Below are 20,880 nucleotides of genomic sequence, written 5' to 3'. Positions count from 1 at the left end.
CTCCAATAGTGTAGAATTGTGTGCAGTGAAATGTGCCGTATAGTATAATATTGTAAAGGCAGTTACGAAGACAGGAGGCAGATAGTTACAAGGCCAAGTATTAAAGGCTAGGTAACGGCGCCTCTTGATCCTTCTGCTGGAATACGAACACCTGGAAGTCCAGATATTTGCTAACAGCAAACCTCGATATAACGGTTGTAGCCAGACACCAGGAAGCTCAAAAGTATCTCAATTAATGGATCAAGACATCACCGACTCCACAAATCAAGAATTCCAAATCTCACAACCTGCTTCGACTAATCCTAGTACGTGAATGTATGTCTTCTGGCTTCTACATTCTTAACCCATCCAGTTCATCCCTCTCTCTAACTTGACCACCCAATACCTTCCCAGCCCATCTCATCTCCTTATTCATTGACCTCCAAAATCCATCTTCAACGCAATACTCGGCTGCCCCGCCCCACTATCCCTCTTCCCCTCGGCCCCCGTCACCCGTCCCGACCTGATAACCTCCTCCATAAATGCCCTCTGCCCTTCACTCATAGCGGCCACGACGCCCCTAAACGCCGCCTGGTCAAAACTCGCCATCTCGAGCAACCTGGTGCTTGTCTCGCGATACACTTCGGCCCCATCGCTCGAGGCGCGCGATAACAACGCGGGGACTACGATGGACATGACAATCTGGGCGTGGTCGATGCCGACGACGACGACGTACTGCGTTAGGCTGTGGGCGACAAGCTTGCGCGCCTCTTCGGGGTCGTCAGGGTCCGTGTCCGTCACGAAGGCGATGAGGCGGGGGAGGAGGTGCCGGGCGATGGATTGGTCCGCTGGGGTGGGGGAGGGTTGGAGGAGGAGGGAGCGGATGCAGTTGGCTGCGATTTTGGCAGTCTAGGGAAAATGAATGTTAGGAGCCTACTTCAACAGGGGCTTGGGTTGTGGTTTGATTACTCACCATACGATCCGTCAGACAATCCACCACTTCGTCGAGGAATCGTGTGACGAGGCCATTGTTGGCTGCCAGCCGGTTGTTCCCTCCCGTGAACAGGATGGTTATTGCGAGGAGACAGTTCTTGACGCATTGAAGCGAGGAGGGCACCTCGCGCTTCTGGGCATTTAGATAGATGGACAGGAAACGGCGCAGAGATCCCTGAAGCTGAATATCGCCTGGGGATTTGCCTTCGCTCGGCGAGCGCGAGTTCATGCTTGTAATGAATCGCTTTAACATGGGTAGAGCCTGCGGGACGATGATGTCCTGGCACGAAGGGGTTGCAAGGATAGTAGCAAAGATGTGGATGATGCAGGCGTGCAAGTCCGTTTTGATGATGGCAGGGAACACCTCAGCAGCGTCGACAATGGCGCTCAGACCTGTCCTGATGAGCAGCACGGCTTCTTCGGTGAGCTGTTGGCGAACAGGTTGGTTTGCCTCTGTGAGATTGGGTAGGAGCCCCGAGAGCACCAAAACGATGATGCGAGTCAACTCAAACAGCTGCTCAATGTCCTCAGTCAGATCGCCACTTTCAGGTTGCTCGTCCCTTCTGGCAGAAGGATGAGCTATGCACAAAGCCCGGGCAATCTCGACGATAACCCCTTGAACATCGAGTCCTTCGGTCAAGACAAGGCGGTCAAGCAGATCCATCGTTTCCGAGAAGATTGCCTCTCTGTATATGGCGTGACCTGAGACGCTTGGATGCAGTATCTTCTTAAGAGCCTGCAAGATTTCGAGTGTTTGTTCTTGAGTTGCCAGCGAATCGGCCTGGCCGGGTCTAGTTGCCAATGCTTCGAAGGCAATGCCAAAAAGCACAAAGAAGAAAGCCACAGGCTCATCGCGGTAGTTGATATCCGCACCCTTGGACTCCCCGTTGGTTGCGGGTCCTTCAGTCTCCTTACCATCTAACGCGTCGAACACAAACTCGCTGTCTTGCTCAATCAGACTGGCGATCGCATCCACCAGTTTGAGCCACGAATCCTGGTAAAACTTGAGCAGGGTCTCGCGGTTCAGAGCCGCATAGATGGTGTCCAGACTGCCAGATAGGGATGGAGGCCCCAGAGTCATTGAGATATCGGGCTCGAATCTCAGCCGGGCAAATTCTCGCAAGGAAGCCAACCACAACGGGGTCAGCTTTCCAATGTGAGGCTTGAGGACATTGTGCAGATATTGCTGCTCGGTACTGGCCACTTGCAAGTCCGCCCACGCCGAGAATACAGACATCTTGACCATAACTTGAGCATTGGGACTAAGTCCCTGGAGGTCTCCAATCCCAACGTTCTCGGTTTCGTTGGTGAAGTTCTCCAAGCCCGTCACAAGCGTCTTCAGGATGCGTCCCATACGATCTACATCCGTGACGATACCCGTGGAGATAAAAGCCGCGCAAACATGGACAGCCTCCGCGGCGAGCTCCGGTGAAGAATCCGCAGCAAATGCAGGAGTCAGGGCCGAACTGATCTGGGCCTGGTACTGTTCCAAGAGCATGGCTTCTTCAAAGTCAGGGTCCTGGGCCTTGCCAAACATTCGGAGGACCGCGCCTATGATTCTCAGACCCCATATCCTCAGCTCAAGGACGCTGGAAGTCGAAGCCGAGAACGCCATGCGCACGACGTCGCCGATTTTAGCCTGCAATGCAATTTGAGCTGGAGATTCCCCGTTCGTAGAAACGTCTTTCGTAATGAGAACGAATATCTCGTTCAAGCAGCTCATTGCGAACGTTCGGACCTGCCAACGCAGCGGCTCGATTTCGGACCCCGCGCCTGCGTCCTTCTCGTCTTTGTTTGTTCCAGCTGCAGCAGCAAACCCAGCCACTTCTTCATCCTGAAGATCGACAATGGCACGGGTTTGGTTATTTGCTTGTCTCGACTCCTCGGTCTCCTTCGGCCTCGTCATCTTGAGCACGCTCTGCAGACGAACAAGCCAGGACGACGTATCTGTCAACGACGTCTGGCGCATCCAATTCCGTATGACGTTGTGGATGCCGTCATGAGTAGGGCTGCTGTCCAACACTAGCCAGAGCTGGTCCTCAAAGCCTTCGTCCGCAGCGTTCAATACGTCGTCGGAGTTCCTCTTCATGATGTTATAGAGGCCATCGACGGCAACATCTCGGAGGACGGGGAACTCGCAGTTGAAATATTTCTGGAGCAGTTTGACGTAGTCCGCGAACGTCATATATCCAGGAGCATAAAGCGAGAGATGCTCTAAGCAGCCGAGACTGGCCCGTTGCACGTCGAGGTCATCTTCTGCCTGGAGTTGACCCACCAGCGTCAGAATCAGTTCGCGTGATTTTGTCGCATCTTGCAGATCCGGACCAAGCACATTGATCAAAGAGTCGACGCAGCGGGTAATAGAGCTTGGGGTGGACAGTTCCATTTCCAAGTTCATAGTGATGGCCGAGGGCACTTCAGCGTGATGGGTGTCGGAGAGGTACAGTTGAGCTAGCATTCCCAAACTGCTGGACACGAATTGGGCAAACCCAAGACCGGCCGCATCTGTTGCTTTCAATAGCGCCTCGAGAGCCCAATAGTGTACTGTGGGGTGCGGGTCGTTGCATAGTGACATGAGAATTCCCAGAATTGTCTTGAGATGATACCCAGCAGCCATTCCACCCACCTTCGTCTGTATATAACCCAGAGCCATAGCACATCCAGCTCGCGCACTGGGCTCCCGGTTGCTGACGATGGTGTCGACAAGATGTTTGATCTCATGATTCGTAAAAGCATTACCGCAAGCATTGCAAAGTCTTGCAATAGCTGCGTAACCCAAGTTGCGTATGTATTGATCTGGATCAACGACAAATCCTCGAATCATCTCCTGAAGGAGCCTCTCCACAGCCGGGTTGGTCACGTCGCCATGAGGGGACGAGGTCTCCCTGACGGCAACTTTAAGCGTGGACAAAAGTGCAGTGGCGATGTTGACATTTATGGCTGCTTTACGGCCTGAGTCGCGTTGCAGTGAGCCCGCTGAGCGAAAGTTCGCTATTTGCTCCAGGATGCTTTCCTGCACTTTGGTTGGCGTGAGAGGAAAAACAAATGCAAATAGCTGAATGGCCATATTGACCACCTCAGTCCCTGGTGGATCTGGAAGACCAGGCGTTTCACCCAGCTCTCCAATGTAAAGCACAGCCGCGTCATGCTCAAGGGACGGGCAGATGGGTGATTTCAGAAGGTCATCGATGATGCTGTCAGCATCAGTTTCATCATCCACTGGTTCGTCAGACGAGCTCTCATGTTGTCCTGGGAGCTTCTTCAGTTTGAAGCCGTTGATAAGACCCGTCACTCCGAAACCAGAATTGTCGCTAACTTCCCAGACCGTCTCAAATGTTCCGGCAGCATTAGCAATCGATGCGCTCAGAGAGTTTGCGTAGTTCTCGGGGTCTGCGAAGAGAGATATGGCCAGTGTCAGCAGATTGGACTGCAACAGGGCTTCACTCCCTCCTGGCGGGCTTTGGTTCACTAGCTTCGTGTAGCATTGAAGAACACGGCGCTGCACCATCAAATCAAGATCGTGAAGCTGCAGGGCTGGGGTCAGTCTCTGCGAGATATCGTCGCTTGTTTTCTTGGAAGGCAACGTTCTGAGAAATGCCGTGGTGCTCTGTAACATGGTCGCAATGCGCTTCGACACGTCCACAGTCAACAGCCGACTGTTAAACTGAAGAAACGCAAGTATGGAACCGAGTGCACATTCTCTGACATGAGTCAGGAATGATGCTTCTAGCAGACTGCGTGAAGATGTGTTGTCTTTTGCCAGTGGTTTTGGCAGGGCGTTCTTCCAAAGGAGTAATAATTGGGATAGGTGAATCTTGACAAAGTTGGGTCCCAGGGACATGAGACCGCCAATGAGGATCCAAGCTACTTGTATTTGTGTGCTTGATGCTCGGAGCTCTGATTTACCACTCGATTTCAGAAGATTGGTAGCCATGGACAGAACGCGGCTGTTGATATCAACCGACCCGTACAATGGCCGTTCGGGGCTGGCACTCAGAGTCGAAGCCAAGCCATGCGCGAACCCGATACACCGTCGAGGGGAGTTTCGACCACCACCGAGTACAGATAGTTCCCTACTGAGACTGTTCATACACACGGACAGGCAGGGCAATAGCTGTTGTGGACACGCCAGCACGAAGCTCTTCATGCAATGTGACGCGTACACCTGCACGCTGTAGCTGGGGTGCTGCAGGACTTGCAAGAGACCGTCGCGACAGGGTTCGGCAAAGTTGTTTGCCGCCGACCCTAACGAGTGGATGAGAGAAGCGACGGCGCCGAGGGTCGCAATCAGAGTATTTTTACTTGGCTCAGGCCGTTCCTTGAGTGCTTGGGGGTAATTTTTGAAGACTTGGTTGATCAATGCCTTTGCTGCCGTCATCTGCCCTGACTCGCCCAGTAGTTTCTGGCCGACGACAGTTTGCAGGACGGTGTCCACGATACGTCGGGACATCAATAACCTATAGCGGTTGTTTGTGATGCTCGGGTTACCCAGAAGCTCAATCGTGAGGTTTTCGACGATCTTCATATAATTGACCTCGACTGTCTTCTCGCCAAACCTCCGGAGAACTCGTCCATAGAGCACACCCAGAGCAGCCCTCGCCCGGTTCGTGGTAGCCATGCGCACGTACTGAGCAGAAATGGTCCTTAATATGTCACTAAATGACAGCGCGAGATCCTGTGTCTTCTTGCCGCTAGGGGCAGGACTACCCGGCCGTGATGTAGGAATATCATCCTCCTCGGCAAGTCCAGCGCCTGGCTGAACCGAGGCACGCTTGTTCGCCTTTGACTTTGACTTCTTCACTTTGGGGGCCGCGCTGTCAACTGCCGCGTGCGAGTGACTCTTGACCATGGCCTCAGCCAGACAGTCTGCCGCCGCATGGCGAACATGAGACGAGCTCGAGTCGATGGTCTTGAAAACGGCCGTCTTGAGGTTCTCGAAGTCGCTATGATTCTCGAAAAAGGGGGTATGTCTCGCCAGAGCTTTCAAACAACGGCAGGCAGCGATCACTGACAGGGCGCCCTTGTCGGCGGAAGCAGCGTTTCGCGCTTGTTTCCAGATGTCCCGCGCAATGTTCTCATCCATACTGCCTTCTATCATAACCACAATCTTGGACAGAGATGTGAGAATGGCAGCGCGCAGACCCGAGTTACTTGTAGACGACTTGAGCAGCTTGATCAGCGCACCGCATACCAGCGGGTGCAAGCCAATCACACTGTCTCCTGCGGCGGCATATACATCTCCTAAGCAGCTCACGGCGGCGTGCCGCGTCCGTATTTCGGCATCCGTCTTGGCCTTGCCGCTCGAGATGATGGCCACCAGCTCATTGACAGTTTCGAATAGGAGCTTCCGGTCCCCCTTCTCAAAAACGCGACCCAGAATTTTGCCGAGGTTGTTTCGTATTACCCGACTCGGCGACGGTGTGGGCAGGTTGATGATCTGGAAGACCTCCTTCTTGAGATAGAATTGTTGGGATGTGCAGTCATCTGCCGACAGTTCCTGAACATGTTTGTGGAGCGAGGATACGAACGTCAGCAGAAACAGGTCCTGCTGCTCAGCGGGTAGAGCGTGAAGCTTGGCGAGCTCGAGCTCTGGGTTGGTGGTCGCATGGGCAGGTGAAGGGGCCTTGGGAGCTCCGTTCGGGTCGCTAGTGGAATTCTTGGGAGTCGACATTGGAGAATCGCAGGCTCGCTTGCTTCTCTAGGTACGTGTGGGGAGTTTCGATAATAATTCGAACCGCAATTATAAACGTTGTCTATGTTGTGTGCCCTTTCGCTATCAAGCAAAGAAGTCGTCGTCCCGGAAGTGTGCAGCGAAAGGGCCCGTCAAATGTATGCGGGAAAGTGACAAACATTGGAGCTCATCCCATGCCAAGCTCAATGAAGGGGGCATGTATAAACGCTGCCAGGTATCCTGGCTCGATTGAGTTTACAGCCAATCAGACACACAGAAGACCGCCGTCAAACCCCAGCCTAGTCGCAACTCTAAGACGGACGGACTTTTGATGATCCTCAAAGGGCTGCTTTTACAATGCCTCTGGCTCGTCACGACGCTCGCGATGCGACTTTGATGGGCTCGGTCGGCGCACAATTCTAGAGCTCTGGATTTCGGGAAGGAACGGGCCTGACCTTCGTACAGCATGTATTTGTACAGTTTGTATCCTTAATTCACCTTTTCCTTTGGTGATGCTCAGTGCCATCATTTCCAAAATGTCCGTTTTCGCAACGATTCGCAACCCGCTCCAGAGGTCGATGAACCGGCTCTCATCCTCCTCCTCGCGCTGCTTAGATTGCAGGCGCGCATTTTCTTTGAGTCCAGCTCTCCCCAGTGGCCACAACCGCTGGTCCAAAATCAAGCATGAAAAAGGCGCGGCGGACCAAAAGAAGACCGCTCAACGGAGCATCTTCTCCAAGAACCTGACGCTCTACACGAAGCTGTACGGGCCCGACCCGAACTTAAACTCGGCGCTCGCCAATGTCATTGCTGTGGCCAAGAAGGCCGGCATGCCGAAAGCCAACATCGATCTAGCCGTGGCGCGGGGGCAGGGCCGGTCGACGACGGGCGAGAAGCTCGATAGCGTCATGTTGGAGGTGATGATGCCGCCGTCGGTGGCCCTGGTTATCGACATCGAAACGGACAACAAGAACCGCGCGTTGCAGGATCTCAAGCTGCTGGTGAAGAAGCACAATGGCACGGTCACGCCTACGACGTTCCTGTTCACGAAGCGAGGACGGACGGTGCTCAAGAGCGAGGCGGCGGGAGAGGAAGAGTTCGACAACGCGTTTATGCAGGCGGTCGAGGCGGGCGCTGAAGATGTGGAGCAGGATGAGGAGGGGAATATTGTCGTCTGGACACGACCCAACATGACGCATCAGACAGCGCAAAGTCTGAGCACGGCCATGAAGATGGAGATCTTGACGTCGGATGTTATGTGGGTCCCCAACGCGGACAAGGCTAGGGTCGATAACGAGGAAGCCGCTGCCGCTCTGGGAGACTTTCTGGCGGCAGTCCGGGACAATGCGGATGTACAGGCAGTGTATGCGAATGCGGAGAGGGGCGACGTGTCAGAGGACGTGTGGAGGTCTGTAGAGGAGAATCTCGACTTGTGACATGATGTATGAACGGACCTATACACAATATAGACATACACCATACTGTACATTGACGGCCTTTTACGTACACTTACACCTAGCAATGCAACCATTCCAATAGCGCATTCGTCATGTATCCATGTTGCCGCACCTTATCCCTAGAACGCCAACCATGCTTCCCTGCATCTCAGTCTTTTTTTAGTGCTGTCTTCTCCCGTCCAGCATACAGCCGAACCCGCTTCAAGCAGCCCGGAAAAACGCAATCACTTCTATTGCTCCGGCTCCTGTGGCGGCGGAGGCGGCGGCGGCGGCCGTCGAGCCTCCTCCTCGAGCCTCTTGTCCCTCAAATACAATCTCCGTGCACGTAACCGCTGTAACTCGGCATGGATCTCGTCTCGGTCTATGGGCACCTTGTTGGCCTGCTCGGCCTTGGGCCAGAACTCGGGCACGGAGAAGCGCTCGTCGAGGTTGGTGCCGAAGTAGTACATGATGCCGATGGGGAACATGACGTACATGCCGAACTGTTGCGATGTTAGTAAAAGCGTGAAGAGGGGTATTGAATATGACTGAGCACGGTAACTACTAAGCTACTGTACCTAGCTAGCATTGGGTGGAGTGAGGACGAGGATGAGGACGGACCTTGAAGACTTCGAGATTGAGACCACCCATGATGCCGATGAGCTCTGAACATACGAGGAGTCAATGGTGTAAGTTTACTGCGTTGTGTTCGAACTCAATGCGGCAGATTGGCTGTGCAACGTATCATTGCTCTGGCTGAGTTCTGGTTGTTGTGTTGGGATATGTCCAGATCGATCTGAATTAACGATGGCTGGACGTCTGCTTAATTTTCGCTAACATCTGATTGAAGTTCCGCGACCCGCGGGAAGCTTGGCACTCCGCGCGATCCACAAAACCCGGCATTGTATACCATGGTAACGCGGATAGCAGAATCAACATCATTCTCAACGTGTCTGCTCAAGAAGAGAACTGGTAGTATAATAGAAAAAATCGTTCATCATGTATTCATTCCGGTGTCTATATCTTCAAGCAACTCTTCGTAACCCTCCAAGCCGCGAGGCCCCTTCTGCCTATAACCCTATTTATTGTCGGCAAGAACCCGTCCTCCGCCCAATCCAGATCATCCAAGTTGAAGTGATGGGTATGCCGCCACACTTCCCGGAACCGTAATCCATCCAAACCCTTATTGGGCAGATAGGGGTCCAGCCAAATCGCCGACAAAGGCGCGATTAAATACGTCCCGTTGGACTCTTTCAGATACTCGTTATTCCTCCGATCTGCTGGCTCGTCGCAAGTCGCCAGCTTGTCCAGTTCCTCGAGCACCAATGCCCCCTCCGTGCTCATCATGTCTTGTGTCCGTAGGACTTCGTTCTTGCCATCCAACAGCCATATTGGTGGCATGTACGTCTTCCACCAGATGGCCTGTGTCGCATCAGGCCGCTTGCTCAGGAAGACCTGGGCGGGCACAACGCCGCCTTGGTGGTAGACTCCCATGAGTAGGCCGAATACGAGATTGAAGGCGATCCATGCTCCGAGCCATATCTTGTATAATCTGTTGCTCCTTGGTAATTGCACCGATGACAGGATCAGGGGTACTGTGGGAAGTAAGAAACGGGCTTCCTGATGTTGGAATATGGACAACACGAAGATGCCCGATATAGCCGAGTACAGGCGAAGGGATAATTGCGGTTGCAGGAACAGCAAGGCTGCTGCAGGACCAAGCAGCATTGGTATGTTGATCAGTAGGTGTTGGTACCACGGATGCAGACCATGCTGGGCGAGGTTGGCGGGTATTACGTTGTACTTGAGATTATTCCACGGCGTGATGACCGGTCTTGTCAATAGGTCGGACCACGTAATCGAGTGTGGCGTGTAGAAGGATGTGTCAAGTGTAATGGCAATTGCAACAGTGAAAAGTGCAGACGCTAGAAGTACAAGAAGAGACAAAGGTCTATTCTCAGTGTCAGCAGGGGGCGTTACAAGCTTTGTCGGGCAAGAGAAGTTCAACGTACCTGTTCATGAAGTGGGGTATCAATCGAAGTCCAGGAATCAACAGAAAAGCCGGGAAAGTTATTCTATTAAAGACGCCAAACACGGTGACAAGACCGAGCAGGGTTGACGCCATAAGAGAAGATGTCTGCTGCGACGTATCCAAGATGCGCTCAATCAGAATGAGGCTCCACGCTACGATGAGCGTTTCCACCGAGTTGGAGAAGGTGTGAGTTTGATAAGTCCAAGTTACATAGGACGAGGCGACGAGAAGAACAGCCACCCGCCGATGTCGCGACGACTGGACCAGCTCGTGGATAGCCCAGTCCTCGAGCACGAAGCTGATGATGAACATGAGCACGCGCAGTGTCCAGAACACGGCGATCGGGGGTATTTCGCCGTCCTCGCCGCTGCCGATCCACAGCCAGCGCAACAGGAGCATGGGGAGACCGTAGACTGGCCATAGCGGGAAGACGCTCCGGATGGGATTGTCGCTCGTGAATTCCCATGTCCGCTTCACCGGGTAGCTGTAGATCTCGCCTGCGATCACCTCGGGGCCCTGGAAGTTCTCGTCGGGGTGAAGGTAACTCGGTGATAGCGCGAACCACAGCCGTACCAGCACCAGGAAGAGATAGGTGCGCCGCCACATGCCGAGGGGTTCAAGTTGGGTTTCGGGGGGTTCGATTTCGATGTTTTCGTCGTCGCAGTGCTTGTAGAGGCATCTAGGAGTGCCTAGAGGTGCGGCGCAAGGTTCGGCGAGGTTCAAATTTCGGTTGCGAGACTGCAATGTGGGACCGGAGTAGTTGGATGGAGCGGGACGTCCGGTTGACGAGCTTCACGGCGCACTGGTTTTCGGAGATGCGGCGCGTCTAATAAGCTGCTATGAACCGGCCGTGGAACATAGTCGCATGGTCGCAAGCTGTCCAACGCTGGAAAAAGCGAGGTTCCACGTCGAGGCGAAATGAGTGCAATCTCGATATCTGCGGGTTGCAACGTTCGGCCAAAGGGAAGTCGCGGGTAGTAATTTGACGATGCGATGCGGGTAATGATGTCATCAAACGGCTTGCAGGTAAAAGAGAAACAAGCGACACAAGCAGGAACGGCACACCACTTTCGAACGACGTTTCTACGATGTTTTTCTTCGAGTCTGTTAATTAGCAAATCAAACGTTTGAAATAATAGGAGAGGAAAGTTGACACCCAAGCCAACAAGTCTGGCCAACCAGCCGCATCTGGCCAACCAGCCGCACCTGGCGTTGGAAACACGCTGGCACATGGGTCGCTGTCTTGGTAGCTGGATGTCCATGACAGCTTTTTTTTCGGCCACATCGGGCCTAGCGGCAATGCCGCTTTTGCTCAGGCTCGCTTCAGTCTATTATTAGCCACATGCCCTGAGCAGCCGGAGCCCTAGGAAATTATGAATAGTTATGCAGGGAAAACGGAGGAAGAAACGGTCTGAATGCAGCCCCGACTAATATAGCTTGCTCAACAGACAGAATTAAATAGTGCAGCTTTTGGCTTCGTCCAGATCCGTCTATTATGCAACACACATATAAAATAAATGATCCCAGAAACATTCGTAAGGTAAAGTCGTATCGTAAGAAGCATATTCAACTATGCTCGCGAAATCATTTTTCTTAGTTCTACCGCTTGTGATAGCCTATTCGTGGGTCGAACAGGTGAGGCGTCTCGGTCTGAGTAGGACTATAGTCGGAGATATAGGGTTCATCCGTAGCGCTATGTCCCGACTTTACCTAGCATTCAATAACCTAAAGCAGCAATACCTACTCCCGCCTCCTAGTCAGGATGCCAGCCTAGAAATCCTTCCTTCTGACCCTACATGCCGGGAGTCTTAACAGACGGCTAGGTAATTTAACGCAAGCTTCCCCCTATTACAGGCATCGCCGGACGACTTCATAGCCCTACAGTATTAAGAGAACGGACGTATCACCCTTCCTGAGAACACGCTATAGAAACCTAGGGACTCTACTATATTCATTTACGGCACTCCGTTAACGTATTTCACCCCCATTCCGACACCCTATAAAACAAAACACCACGAATAACACTGCAATTTCAAACAACCACCACAAATTTAATTCTGAACAACTATACAATCGCTTTCGACAGTATATACATTAGATATTTCTGAACCCGAATCAACAACAAGAGCTTCATTAGATACTTCCCTCATCCGCCGTACGTCCTCAATCCTTGCGAATTTCGCGTTTGGACTTATTTGCACCTTCTTTTTTCCGTGGCTTCATAAGCTCCAATCGCTGTTTCAAGCCCTCAATTTGTAATTCTGCGCTTACTAATAGATAATCCTTCTCATCAAACCCTTTTTCATCTTTCTAAATAGCTGGCGTTGTGTAGTCATGTTAGTTTGTTGGAGTCGATTGAACTCCCTAAACTGGCGCTCTATATATACGCTCTTCTTTGGCGTTGACCATACAACATTGCCCTCTGAAGGCTTCTGGAGCGTTTTCTGGACTTGCTGGGTTGTAATAAGAATGTCTGGACCTTGGTGACGTGTGCGGTTGCTATTTTCAAGCAGAAGAGGGCTAGTAAGGGGCATAGCGACATTTAGGGGCCATAGACCACTTGTACGACAACCAGACTTGATATTTTGAGCCGTTAGGGGCCTCTGGCGTGCTCTGGCGTAACAGCGCATAAAATTCCGCTTGCCAATAGGTGCTGAATCAGTTAATAGGGTTAAAAACCGGACCTCCTTGCGATATGCCGTTTCATAGCTGAGAACACCCCAACATCGAGGGGCTGAAGGACATGAGATGAGTGTGGGGGTAAAAATAATAAGTATATGTTGTTTTGATAGCAAAGAGACATAAAAGTATCAGTTGTGTGACTACTGTGACCATCCAAAATAAGTAAACGAGTGTCTGAAGGGTCCTGAGGAAGCGTAAGGGGTATAAAAACGTCTTCAAGCCATTTGATAGCTATCGTATCGTCTGTCCAGCCCTTGGGGGATGCCTTGAAGCGCCAGTCCTTGAAGTCCTGAAGATTTTTATCAGGGAACCACTGCTCTTGGACGTCCTTGCCCTTGAAAATAACCAGGGGGGGTAAGGTATTGCCGAGGGCATCCACACATTCCAAAATTGACGTCCACGCCCTCGAACCAGGCTGTTTCTGGTGTATTGCGCGTAAGGTAGCGCTCCCGACAACTAGCCCAGAGCCCCCTTGACCCTCCATAAGGCCATGCTCATCCATATTATACCTGCATTACGGCTTAATCGCTTGAATTGCAGGAATACGTAATTTTGAAGCAAACCAGGCTTGGATTACCTCGGTAGACGCGCCATTGATACGCTGAGAGTCGATACGGCGTTGCTTTTTAGTCTTTAGTGCTGGGTGACGCTTTAGAAAGGCTTCCAGCCAATTCTTGCCGAGTGGTTGGTGGTCACCTTTGAGGGCTAGGACGCGCTGCGCGAGCTCCTTGATTTGCGCGTGCGTTGGGGCTAGTCCAAGGGCTTCCTGGACCAAAACCCAGTCTGCTAAGTGTTTTTCTTGCACTGGAGATAGCCTCTTCTGGCTAGCAGAGGCCTCGCGACTTGATTCAGCGCCTTGAAGTCTGTCGATAAGTGTAGTCCTTGGTATACCTCAATCCAGGCCAGCGCGTCGCACAGATTTACCATTTGCGACGTCTAGAACGGCGGCAGCGAGGTCTTCTTCCGTATATGAAGGCATTGATAGCAGATCAGATCGAATACTTGGAATAGAGTCAATTGAAGCAAAAGTGGTTGAGAAATAAAAGGATAATGTAAATAGCGGTGTGGTTATTGTTGGGGTTTACAGGGGTGTCGGAATGGGTGTGAAATACGTTACCTTCTAAGGATGATCGTCTTCTTTCTATCTATCACGTCTGGAACGCGTCTAGAACCGGAGAGGATCAAAGGGGGGTTCTATTAGCTATCCGGTCTTTCGATAATAGCTAATACTATTAGATTAATAACGGGTCGATCTCTTTAGCTCGCTAGAAGATCTATAGTAAGGTCCCTATGAATCCTCAAGGGGCCGACCTGTGGTACTAGAATAATTTGTGACTTCCTATAAATATCCGTGATAACTATACGCTTGACTAGGTTTGGGAGTAGCTAACTATTCCTACTAGTGAAACGGGGTCAGGCGGTCGGTAGGATGTGCCTATCACCTAACACACTGAACAGACGGCTCCAGTACCAATAGATCACATCTGTTGGTCTGATCAGACGAAGACCATGGTGCTGGCCGTAAGAGCGAAGCTCTTATAAGTCTTGTGCGCAAGTTGGTCGGATGTGCCTCTGAGACTCTCGTGTCGGGATAATTCTCAGAATAGGACGTCTGGCTCCTAGGAGTCGAATTGAAGCTGTCTCTAGTACTGGATTGCTCTGATCAGAGCAAGACACAATGTCTCATAGTTGTCAAGGCTAAAATGGAAAGGATAGATGGATTCTTAGAAGCTATCCCCTGAACGTGTAAGTGAATCATGAACTGAAGCTTCTGAATTGCATGCATTGAAAAGAGTGCGATGATGGCTAACTATTGCTTGTCGAATAGAAAAGATGAAGAAGTCATTAAAAAGGGTCCGTCCTCGAAAAGAAAGTTGCAGCCACAAGCCTCCTTCATCAAAGCAAAAGATCCTCCCCATTCCGTCACCTATTTTCCCTGGCGTCCGGCCTTACCCCGCTACACTAGCACGGTCCCTTAAGGCCGTATAGAGGTTTATACGACTTGTATGGATGCTCAGATTCTGCCGGGCGTTCAAGAAAGAATAGTATTATTCGAAAGGGATCAGGACTTGAACTTTGCTAGCGTTGAGGAGCAGATGCTTGCCGATTAAATGTCATCCATTGACGTGGGGTTAGGGTTTTTGGGTACTCGTTTTCGTTTTTTCCGGTTTCAGACGAATTATGTAAGCGCGTTCTTGAAGGGTATTTAAGACCTTATGTACGTAGTCACTCTCTTGAGAAAAAGATAGAAAATCAAGCGGCCTTTTCCACAGTAATCTGAACCAATTTCTCTTTACTTTGACAGGCATTCAATGTCTGACGTACCTGTTGAGGTACTTTTTGTTTCCCTATAGATCTGCTTGTGCCTGTTGAGGCCATTGTTCCCATCTTTCGCCTGTTGAGGTACTTGTTATTCCGATCAGGGCAAAGAGCTCTTGATCTTGTTATATTTCTTTCCACCTCCCGGATAGTAAGGTCTTGTTGAGGATCTTGTTGTCCGTTGCCATCATCATCACACCTTGAACCTGCGGGTGGTTTCACTGCCCGTCGTCACCATAGATGAGTTTTATAGTTTCATAGCAGTAGTTCCTCCTTTTTCAATCTGAAGCAGGTTTCTTATCAATGTATCTTACCCGACGCAGTGTTTCACGTAAACTCTTAAATAAGTTCTAATTACCTTTAAGCTTAAATCATTTTACATGATGTTTAGAAAAATATCTACAAAAAAAAGGCTAAAGTTGGAAGCCAACACTACTGCGGTATTTATATAGTATTTCGGGGGCATCGCCTCGCTGCTACAGCTAGACATCAAGGGGGCATTCGATACGGTCAATTACAGACGGCTGATTTCCATATTAGCCCGGAAAGGCTACCCGGAGTGGGTTCAGGAGTGGGTACGCAGCTTCGTGGAGGATAGGACGGTACGCCTCCGGTTCGATGGCAAGGAGTCAGAGCCAATCCCCCTACGAGCTGGCGTCCCCCAGGGGTCACCGCTATCCCCGATACTGTTTATATTATACATTTCAACGCTGTACGAGGAGCTAGCGGAGCAGCACCCACTACTTTTAGTAGTCGGGTTTGCGGACGACACGAACCTGCTAAGCGTCGGCACCGATCCAGACACGACCTGCCGCCGGTTGGAGGGCGCATGGGCTACGTGTCAGCGGTGGGCAGTGAGGCACGGGATGGAGTTCGCCCCTGACAAGAGTGAGCTAATGCACTTTACTAGGGCCCGAGAGCCCTTGCCGCAAAGTATTCGCCTTGGGGACGCCACAGTGTCGCCGGTAGTCTCAGCGAGGTTCCTAGGAGTCTGGTTCGACCGCAAACTGACGTGGCACGCCCATGTTGAGCGTGTTAAAACAAAAATGGCAACTCAAAAGCTAGCCCTGACAAAGCTAGTCAATATGTCGTGGGGCTGCGATCTTATACGGGCGAGGCTGTTATATACGGTGGTTATCCGTAGCGCGATCGCCTTCGGGGCGACTGCGTGGCATACTATAAGTGAGGAACCGGCAGGGCCAGCTAAGAGCCTGATGGGGATACAGAACGAGTGCCTCCGGGTAGTCTGTGGCGCTCACAAAGCGACGCCGGTTCGCCACCTGGAAGCAGAAGCAGCAACCCCGCCACTAGACCTCTATCTTAGTGCCCGGGCTGCTAAGTTTGAAGAACGGCTACGGCTTAGCGGGAAGAGAAATCTGCTTCACAGCGCGAGCGCTAAAGCGTCACATATACTCCGGCAGGATAGGCCGGCGAAGAGGAAGCAGGCGTCGCAACTACTCCGACCGGCAGGGTACACTATGGAGAAGGAGGCCCGGGGCTCCGAGTGGATGAGTCAGGAAAAGGAGGTCCCGGCTGCCCTCCTCGGCCACTGGAGGAAGAGATGGCTCACCGGAGCAGAGCATCACGATCGCCAGCGCTATCGCTGAGGAACCGGAGGGCCCTTCGATGCAGATACCGAAAGGGGGCAAGTATTTCGGCCTGAACCGACTGGAGGCGTCTACGCTGTGCCAGATCAGGACGGAAAAATAGGACTAGCAGCCTTCTTATTCAAGACAGGGGCTTTTGGCGTGTACTCGCCGCTATGCCGCTGTGGCGACGCCCCTGAGACGGCAGAGCACGTAATCCTCTTTTGCGGGCTGTTGGAAGGACCGAGGGAATGATTACGGGCCGCTATCGCACCACGGCCACTATACTCTCGCAGAGACCTCGCAACGGCAACAGGAGAACCAGTAGTTAGTGGGACTATTGTAAGGTGGCTGCTAGGGACGGGTCGGACAGCTTCAAGGCCCAGATAGCATCGATCTTCTCAGGGGGGACTTTGTTGGTAGGTTGAGAACCAACGTAGTATGGTAGTGAACGCAACGCAGTCGCCAATAGGGCGAACCGACGGCGCAGCGTATGTATTTAGTCCAGCCATTAGGGCACGGTTTGACATACGGGAGTACTAGTAGAGGTACCGGGGGCTTCGAGCCTACGGCGTATTTAATAATAATATATTTAGAAGGCCTCAAGCCGTCAACAAACCGTATTTCAATATTTACCGTAAAGCTAGTTTATTACGTTAACGTCCTTTGTGCATTATTTTATGGAGCGCTTATTTGGGGCGTATACTTAAGCCGAGCTCAGACCAGACCCCTGTTGGAGTCGGGCTTAAAGCAGCGTGACTCAGGTCTAGTTATGGTACCTAGGTGTGCATGATTAATCTAGGTTAGGTTGGGGGTAATTCACGCGTCTGGTCGACCCAGGAGATGGATGCATTTTGAAGGGTCGTGCAGGGATCAGCCGCATTGCAAGGCCCCAAGGACTCAGTTCAAGCTTCCAAAGTTCTTTGCTGGCAGTCTTGGCACGTTGATGGGCTCACCAAGGCATGCGCTAAACCGGAACGAGCCAGTAGGCGGCCGATTCCTATAGGGACCTCCCTTTTTCGTTGGTGGCCAATTTGCCAACATTCCAGTTGGTAATGGACATCGAACCAGTGTTAAAAGATATCAATCGTAAGATATGATTTATACGTATATATGTGCCGCAGTAATACCTTACTCAGCTACCTTCCCCGCCCCAGCCCGTACAATAGTCCTCCAAATCCAATATTGATGGCAATATGTTGCCCCAGACTCCAAGCCATGCTGTAAAGATATTTCGGTGAAAACACAGTCCATATGAATAGATGCGTCCGTAGAGCCGTGCAAGCGGCCATGACGAAAGCCAGACTCGCGGTGGTAAACACCGTCAGCAAACCAACGTGCTGTTTGTAAACGTTGCCACCATTGCGGGCCTGGTTCTGCAGCAGAAGCAAGCTAGTTGCCGATGTCCACCACACTGGTCCCGCCCAATTACTGATGAATGTCAGAACCCCGACTGCAACGACGTTGTAGTCGCTGACTCCGTTGTAAGCACTCGACAAGTCTATCGACGATATTGCATTTGAGCCCCCCATGGCGAAGAAGGAAGCCAGCTGTAGGAGTAGGGATGATGTTGTTATCTCAACGGTGTCCAAATTTAAGTGCTCAAGAAACATGTGCAGCACCTGGAGAAGAAGAAACAGTGGGATATTGGTCGCTCGGGACTGAGTGAGAGCGAGGAGCGTACATAGGTGATGCAACGTTCGTATAGCTATTCATGAGTTAGCAGTTTAGTTGCATCTCCATAAATCCTATGGTAACTCACCTTTCAGCCTCAAATTCCTACTTCGATGGGTTGCCAGTACGTAAACTGGACAGACAGCAGCAAGTACTAAGCCGAAGAACACTGCCCGTGCTCGAGTGACCAGCGAAGGGCCGTCGAGAATGTCTAGAACCGATCTGGCGAAGCCAATGACCAGTTCCGGTGCGTCTTCATTCGTGAAAGCAAGCTTGAAAGACACTGCAGAGGCTACGAGCCCAATGGAGAGCGGGAAGGACACCGCACTCGGCAAGTACCCAAACCCACGCAATAGTTGAACAGCAACCATCCAGTAAGTCCCAATGATGAGGCACCAGAGAAGTTGTGGATTCGATGCCAAGAACAACTTGACAATGTCAGGCTCACCGGCGAACTTTTGTCCCGTCTGGTTCCAGCCCCTGATGAGTCGCACGACCGTGAGAACGAGCAGAACTCCGCCGATGGTTCTGGCACTGGTCTTACTCATCCCCTTGAACGCTAGATAGACGACCCAGGCTGACGTAGACCAATACCAGAAATGATGTTCTTCTTCAACGTAACTGCTCGCAAACATCATTATACCATATAGCAGGGTGATGCCCGCCAGAGGTAATGCGGTACGTGTGGCAGTCTGTGCAGAGACGAGAGTCGCAACGAGCGATAGGAGAAGAGCCAACGCAGCAGTCACAGCGCCGGACAGTAGCCTATTCATGTCGTAGTTGCTCGCCATGCTGCTCATGAGACTTTGCGCCTCTTGTAGCCATTGGGTTACTTGGACACTCCATGTGCCATCGGGGTCGTTTCCAGCCTGACCATTGATAGAATGCCACCTGCAAGCCAGCTCTTCTGCCGCGTTTGACACTTGGTGGCAGTCCTTGATACCGCTGTAAGTATTGGCCAACAACGAATTGCCAGAGGCTGCTGCGACAATTTCAAGAATCTGCCTTGTATTGTGCATGAGGATATTGACCTGGTCACGCTTTTCAGGCCAGAATGGCAAAAAGTCCATAATGAAGGCCCCAAGGTTGTTTTTTGGCACCGGAAACCCAAGCAAGGCGCCCAGCGTGGGGGCTAGATCAGACTGCTCCACAAAAGAGTAATACTGAAACTCATCTACGTACGGGGCTGGCACTGTAGCTGGCTTCGAGATAGTTTTAAGTTTCGGTGACATGAACACCAGAGCGGGCGAGGTCTCGCCTGGAGATGAAGCTCCGTGGTTACCCGCATCATTCATGCCATGGTCTCCGAGAAGAACCAAGAGGGTCGACTGTAGATGGGACTCAATCTCGATTGCTTTGTATATCTGCTGGACAATACCATCCATCTCGCGCTGTTTCGGTATCATATTGGGACTTCGTGGCCCAGCCTTGTGTCCGATGTGGTCCAGGCCCAGGTAGTGCAGCACCATGGTACTCCAATCGTCTTGGCGCAACTCGTCAGCGATATGCCTCGTCACGTTCCTGTCGACCTCGGTGAAATCCGAGACGAAGAAGCTCGAGGTACCGTCAGCGCGATCAAATGTGTCGGGGAAGAGCTTCAACCACGTGTCGTCGCCATACATGACCAGCTTTCCCGCCTCCTTCGCCTTCATCTGTGCAAGCCATGTATCTTGTGACGCGAGACTCGAGCTCGTATCAGCCTCATCGAAGTTCAAAATGACATCCAGGAAGGACGGTATAGAGCCGGTTGTGATGGCCTTGATGCGCGGCATAGTGATCGTCGGGGACGTCGCATGCGCCGTGAACGGCATTGCGGCCCCATCTGCGATCAGACTCTGCGTGAATCCAAAACCAGAGCCATTGGCGTAAACAAAGTCGCTTCTCAGGGCGTCCACAACCATAAAGACGAGGCGATCAAATGGCGCCGGTGGAGGCGCCCCGTAGCCCAAGGCTTCATATTGGGCGAGTCCTGGCAGAAACGGTTTGTACGGGAAAAAACCGGTGGCAAAAAGAAGGATCGCGACGGGTATTAGTGAGTTCGCTACAATGAGCAGACCGGTCGACAGGGAGAGGGAGAGGGAGTATTGACGACGTTGCATCTTTGGCGTAGCGCAGCCTAGGAAGTCGAGGAAAGCCGCGTCGAGTATCGTGAATACGGGATGATAGGTGTCTTGTTCGTCGTCTCCATGTCTGCTTAGAAAAGGGCCGGGTACATTCCAATCATGTTCCCTAGTCAGCGACAGCACTGAATGAGAGGTAGTTGTCGGTTTCTGGCTTGTGGTGGATGCTGTAAAGATTATCTAAAGCTGGCTGTCATCAAGGTGTTCGGTAGAAATTCCCTATGGAAATGTTTCGACCCCTGGCAGGCCACTAGAAAACAGGGGTGCCAGGGTCGGCCCCACAGCGTCATGGCCTACCCCAGCTTCTACTTCTCAGCTGCCTCAGAATGTGCCCCGCTTCAACGACCGTTACGATGTATGATCATGACAATTTTTATCATCTTTACTC

The 20,880-nt window shown here is 51.8% G+C and overlaps 5 protein-coding genes across 5 annotated transcripts; 1 reads left to right on the top strand and 4 right to left on the bottom strand.

Annotated features, from left to right (window-relative positions):
* Positions 1-93: 93 nt before the first annotated feature.
* BCR38DRAFT_371394 (armadillo-type protein) lies at positions 94-6,987 on the bottom strand. The gene is made up of 2 exons (XM_040857289.1): positions 953-6,987; positions 94-888 (listed from the first exon to the last, which is right to left on the bottom strand). The coding sequence occupies exons 1-2, from the start codon at positions 6,641-6,643 to the stop codon at positions 412-414; spliced, it is 6,168 nt and encodes a 2,055-aa protein (XP_040715157.1). The 5' UTR covers positions 6,644-6,987; the 3' UTR covers positions 94-411.
* Positions 6,988-7,221: 234 nt separating this feature from the next.
* On the top strand, positions 7,222-8,079 carry BCR38DRAFT_344306 (transcriptional regulator TACO1-like protein; the record flags this gene model as incomplete). The annotated part of the gene is made up of 1 exon (XM_040856092.1): positions 7,222-8,079. The coding sequence occupies one exon, from the start codon at positions 7,222-7,224 to the stop codon at positions 8,077-8,079; it is 858 nt and encodes a 285-aa protein (XP_040715156.1).
* Positions 8,080-8,372: 293 nt separating this feature from the next.
* On the bottom strand, positions 8,373-8,730 carry BCR38DRAFT_300661 (uncharacterized protein; the record flags this gene model as incomplete). The annotated part of the gene is made up of 2 exons (XM_040854550.1): positions 8,373-8,582; positions 8,701-8,730. Coding segments are annotated over 2 exons (240 nt in total), but the record flags the coding sequence as incomplete, so codon positions are not given.
* A 366-nt stretch (positions 8,731-9,096) lies between these two features.
* Positions 9,097-10,717, bottom strand: BCR38DRAFT_344614 (GPI mannosyltransferase 4; the record flags this gene model as incomplete). The annotated part of the gene is made up of 2 exons (XM_040856114.1): positions 9,097-10,030; positions 10,092-10,717. The coding sequence occupies 2 exons, from the start codon at positions 10,715-10,717 to the stop codon at positions 9,097-9,099; spliced, it is 1,560 nt and encodes a 519-aa protein (XP_040715154.1).
* A 7,077-nt stretch (positions 10,718-17,794) lies between these two features.
* BCR38DRAFT_229349 (GPI ethanolamine phosphate transferase) lies at positions 17,795-20,767 on the bottom strand. The gene is made up of 2 exons (XM_040854306.1): positions 18,461-20,767; positions 17,795-18,406 (listed from the first exon to the last, which is right to left on the bottom strand). The coding sequence occupies exons 1-2, from the start codon at positions 20,469-20,471 to the stop codon at positions 17,838-17,840; spliced, it is 2,580 nt and encodes an 859-aa protein (XP_040715153.1). The 5' UTR covers positions 20,472-20,767; the 3' UTR covers positions 17,795-17,837.
* Positions 20,768-20,880: the final 113 nt, after the last annotated feature.

The sequence above is a fragment of the Pseudomassariella vexata genome (assembly GCF_002105095.1).
Source record: "Pseudomassariella vexata strain CBS 129021 chromosome Unknown BCR38scaffold_8, whole genome shotgun sequence".
NCBI lineage: Eukaryota > Fungi > Ascomycota > Sordariomycetes > Amphisphaeriales > Pseudomassariaceae > Pseudomassariella > Pseudomassariella vexata.
The sequence above is the reverse complement of the archived record's forward strand: the minus strand, read 5'-3'. Positions and strand labels throughout refer to the sequence as shown.

What these genes read in the sequence shown, in the direction of transcription:
- BCR38DRAFT_371394 (XM_040857289.1), bottom strand. Translation starts at nt 6,643, where the DNA reads ATGTCGACTCCCAAGAATTCCACTAGCGACCCGAACGGAGCTCCCAAG. An exon ending in ATTGTCTGACGGATCGTATG is followed by an intron (nt 889 to 952) that starts GTGAGTAATCAA and finishes CATTTTCCCTAG; the next exon opens with ACTGCCAAAATCGCAGCCAA.
- BCR38DRAFT_229349 (XM_040854306.1), bottom strand. Translation starts at nt 20,471, where the DNA reads ATGCAACGTCGTCAATACTCCCTCTCCCTCTCCCTGTCGACCGGTCTG. An exon ending in TAGGAATTTGAGGCTGAAAG is followed by an intron (nt 18,407 to 18,460) that starts GTGAGTTACCAT and finishes ACTCATGAATAG; the next exon opens with CTATACGAACGTTGCATCAC.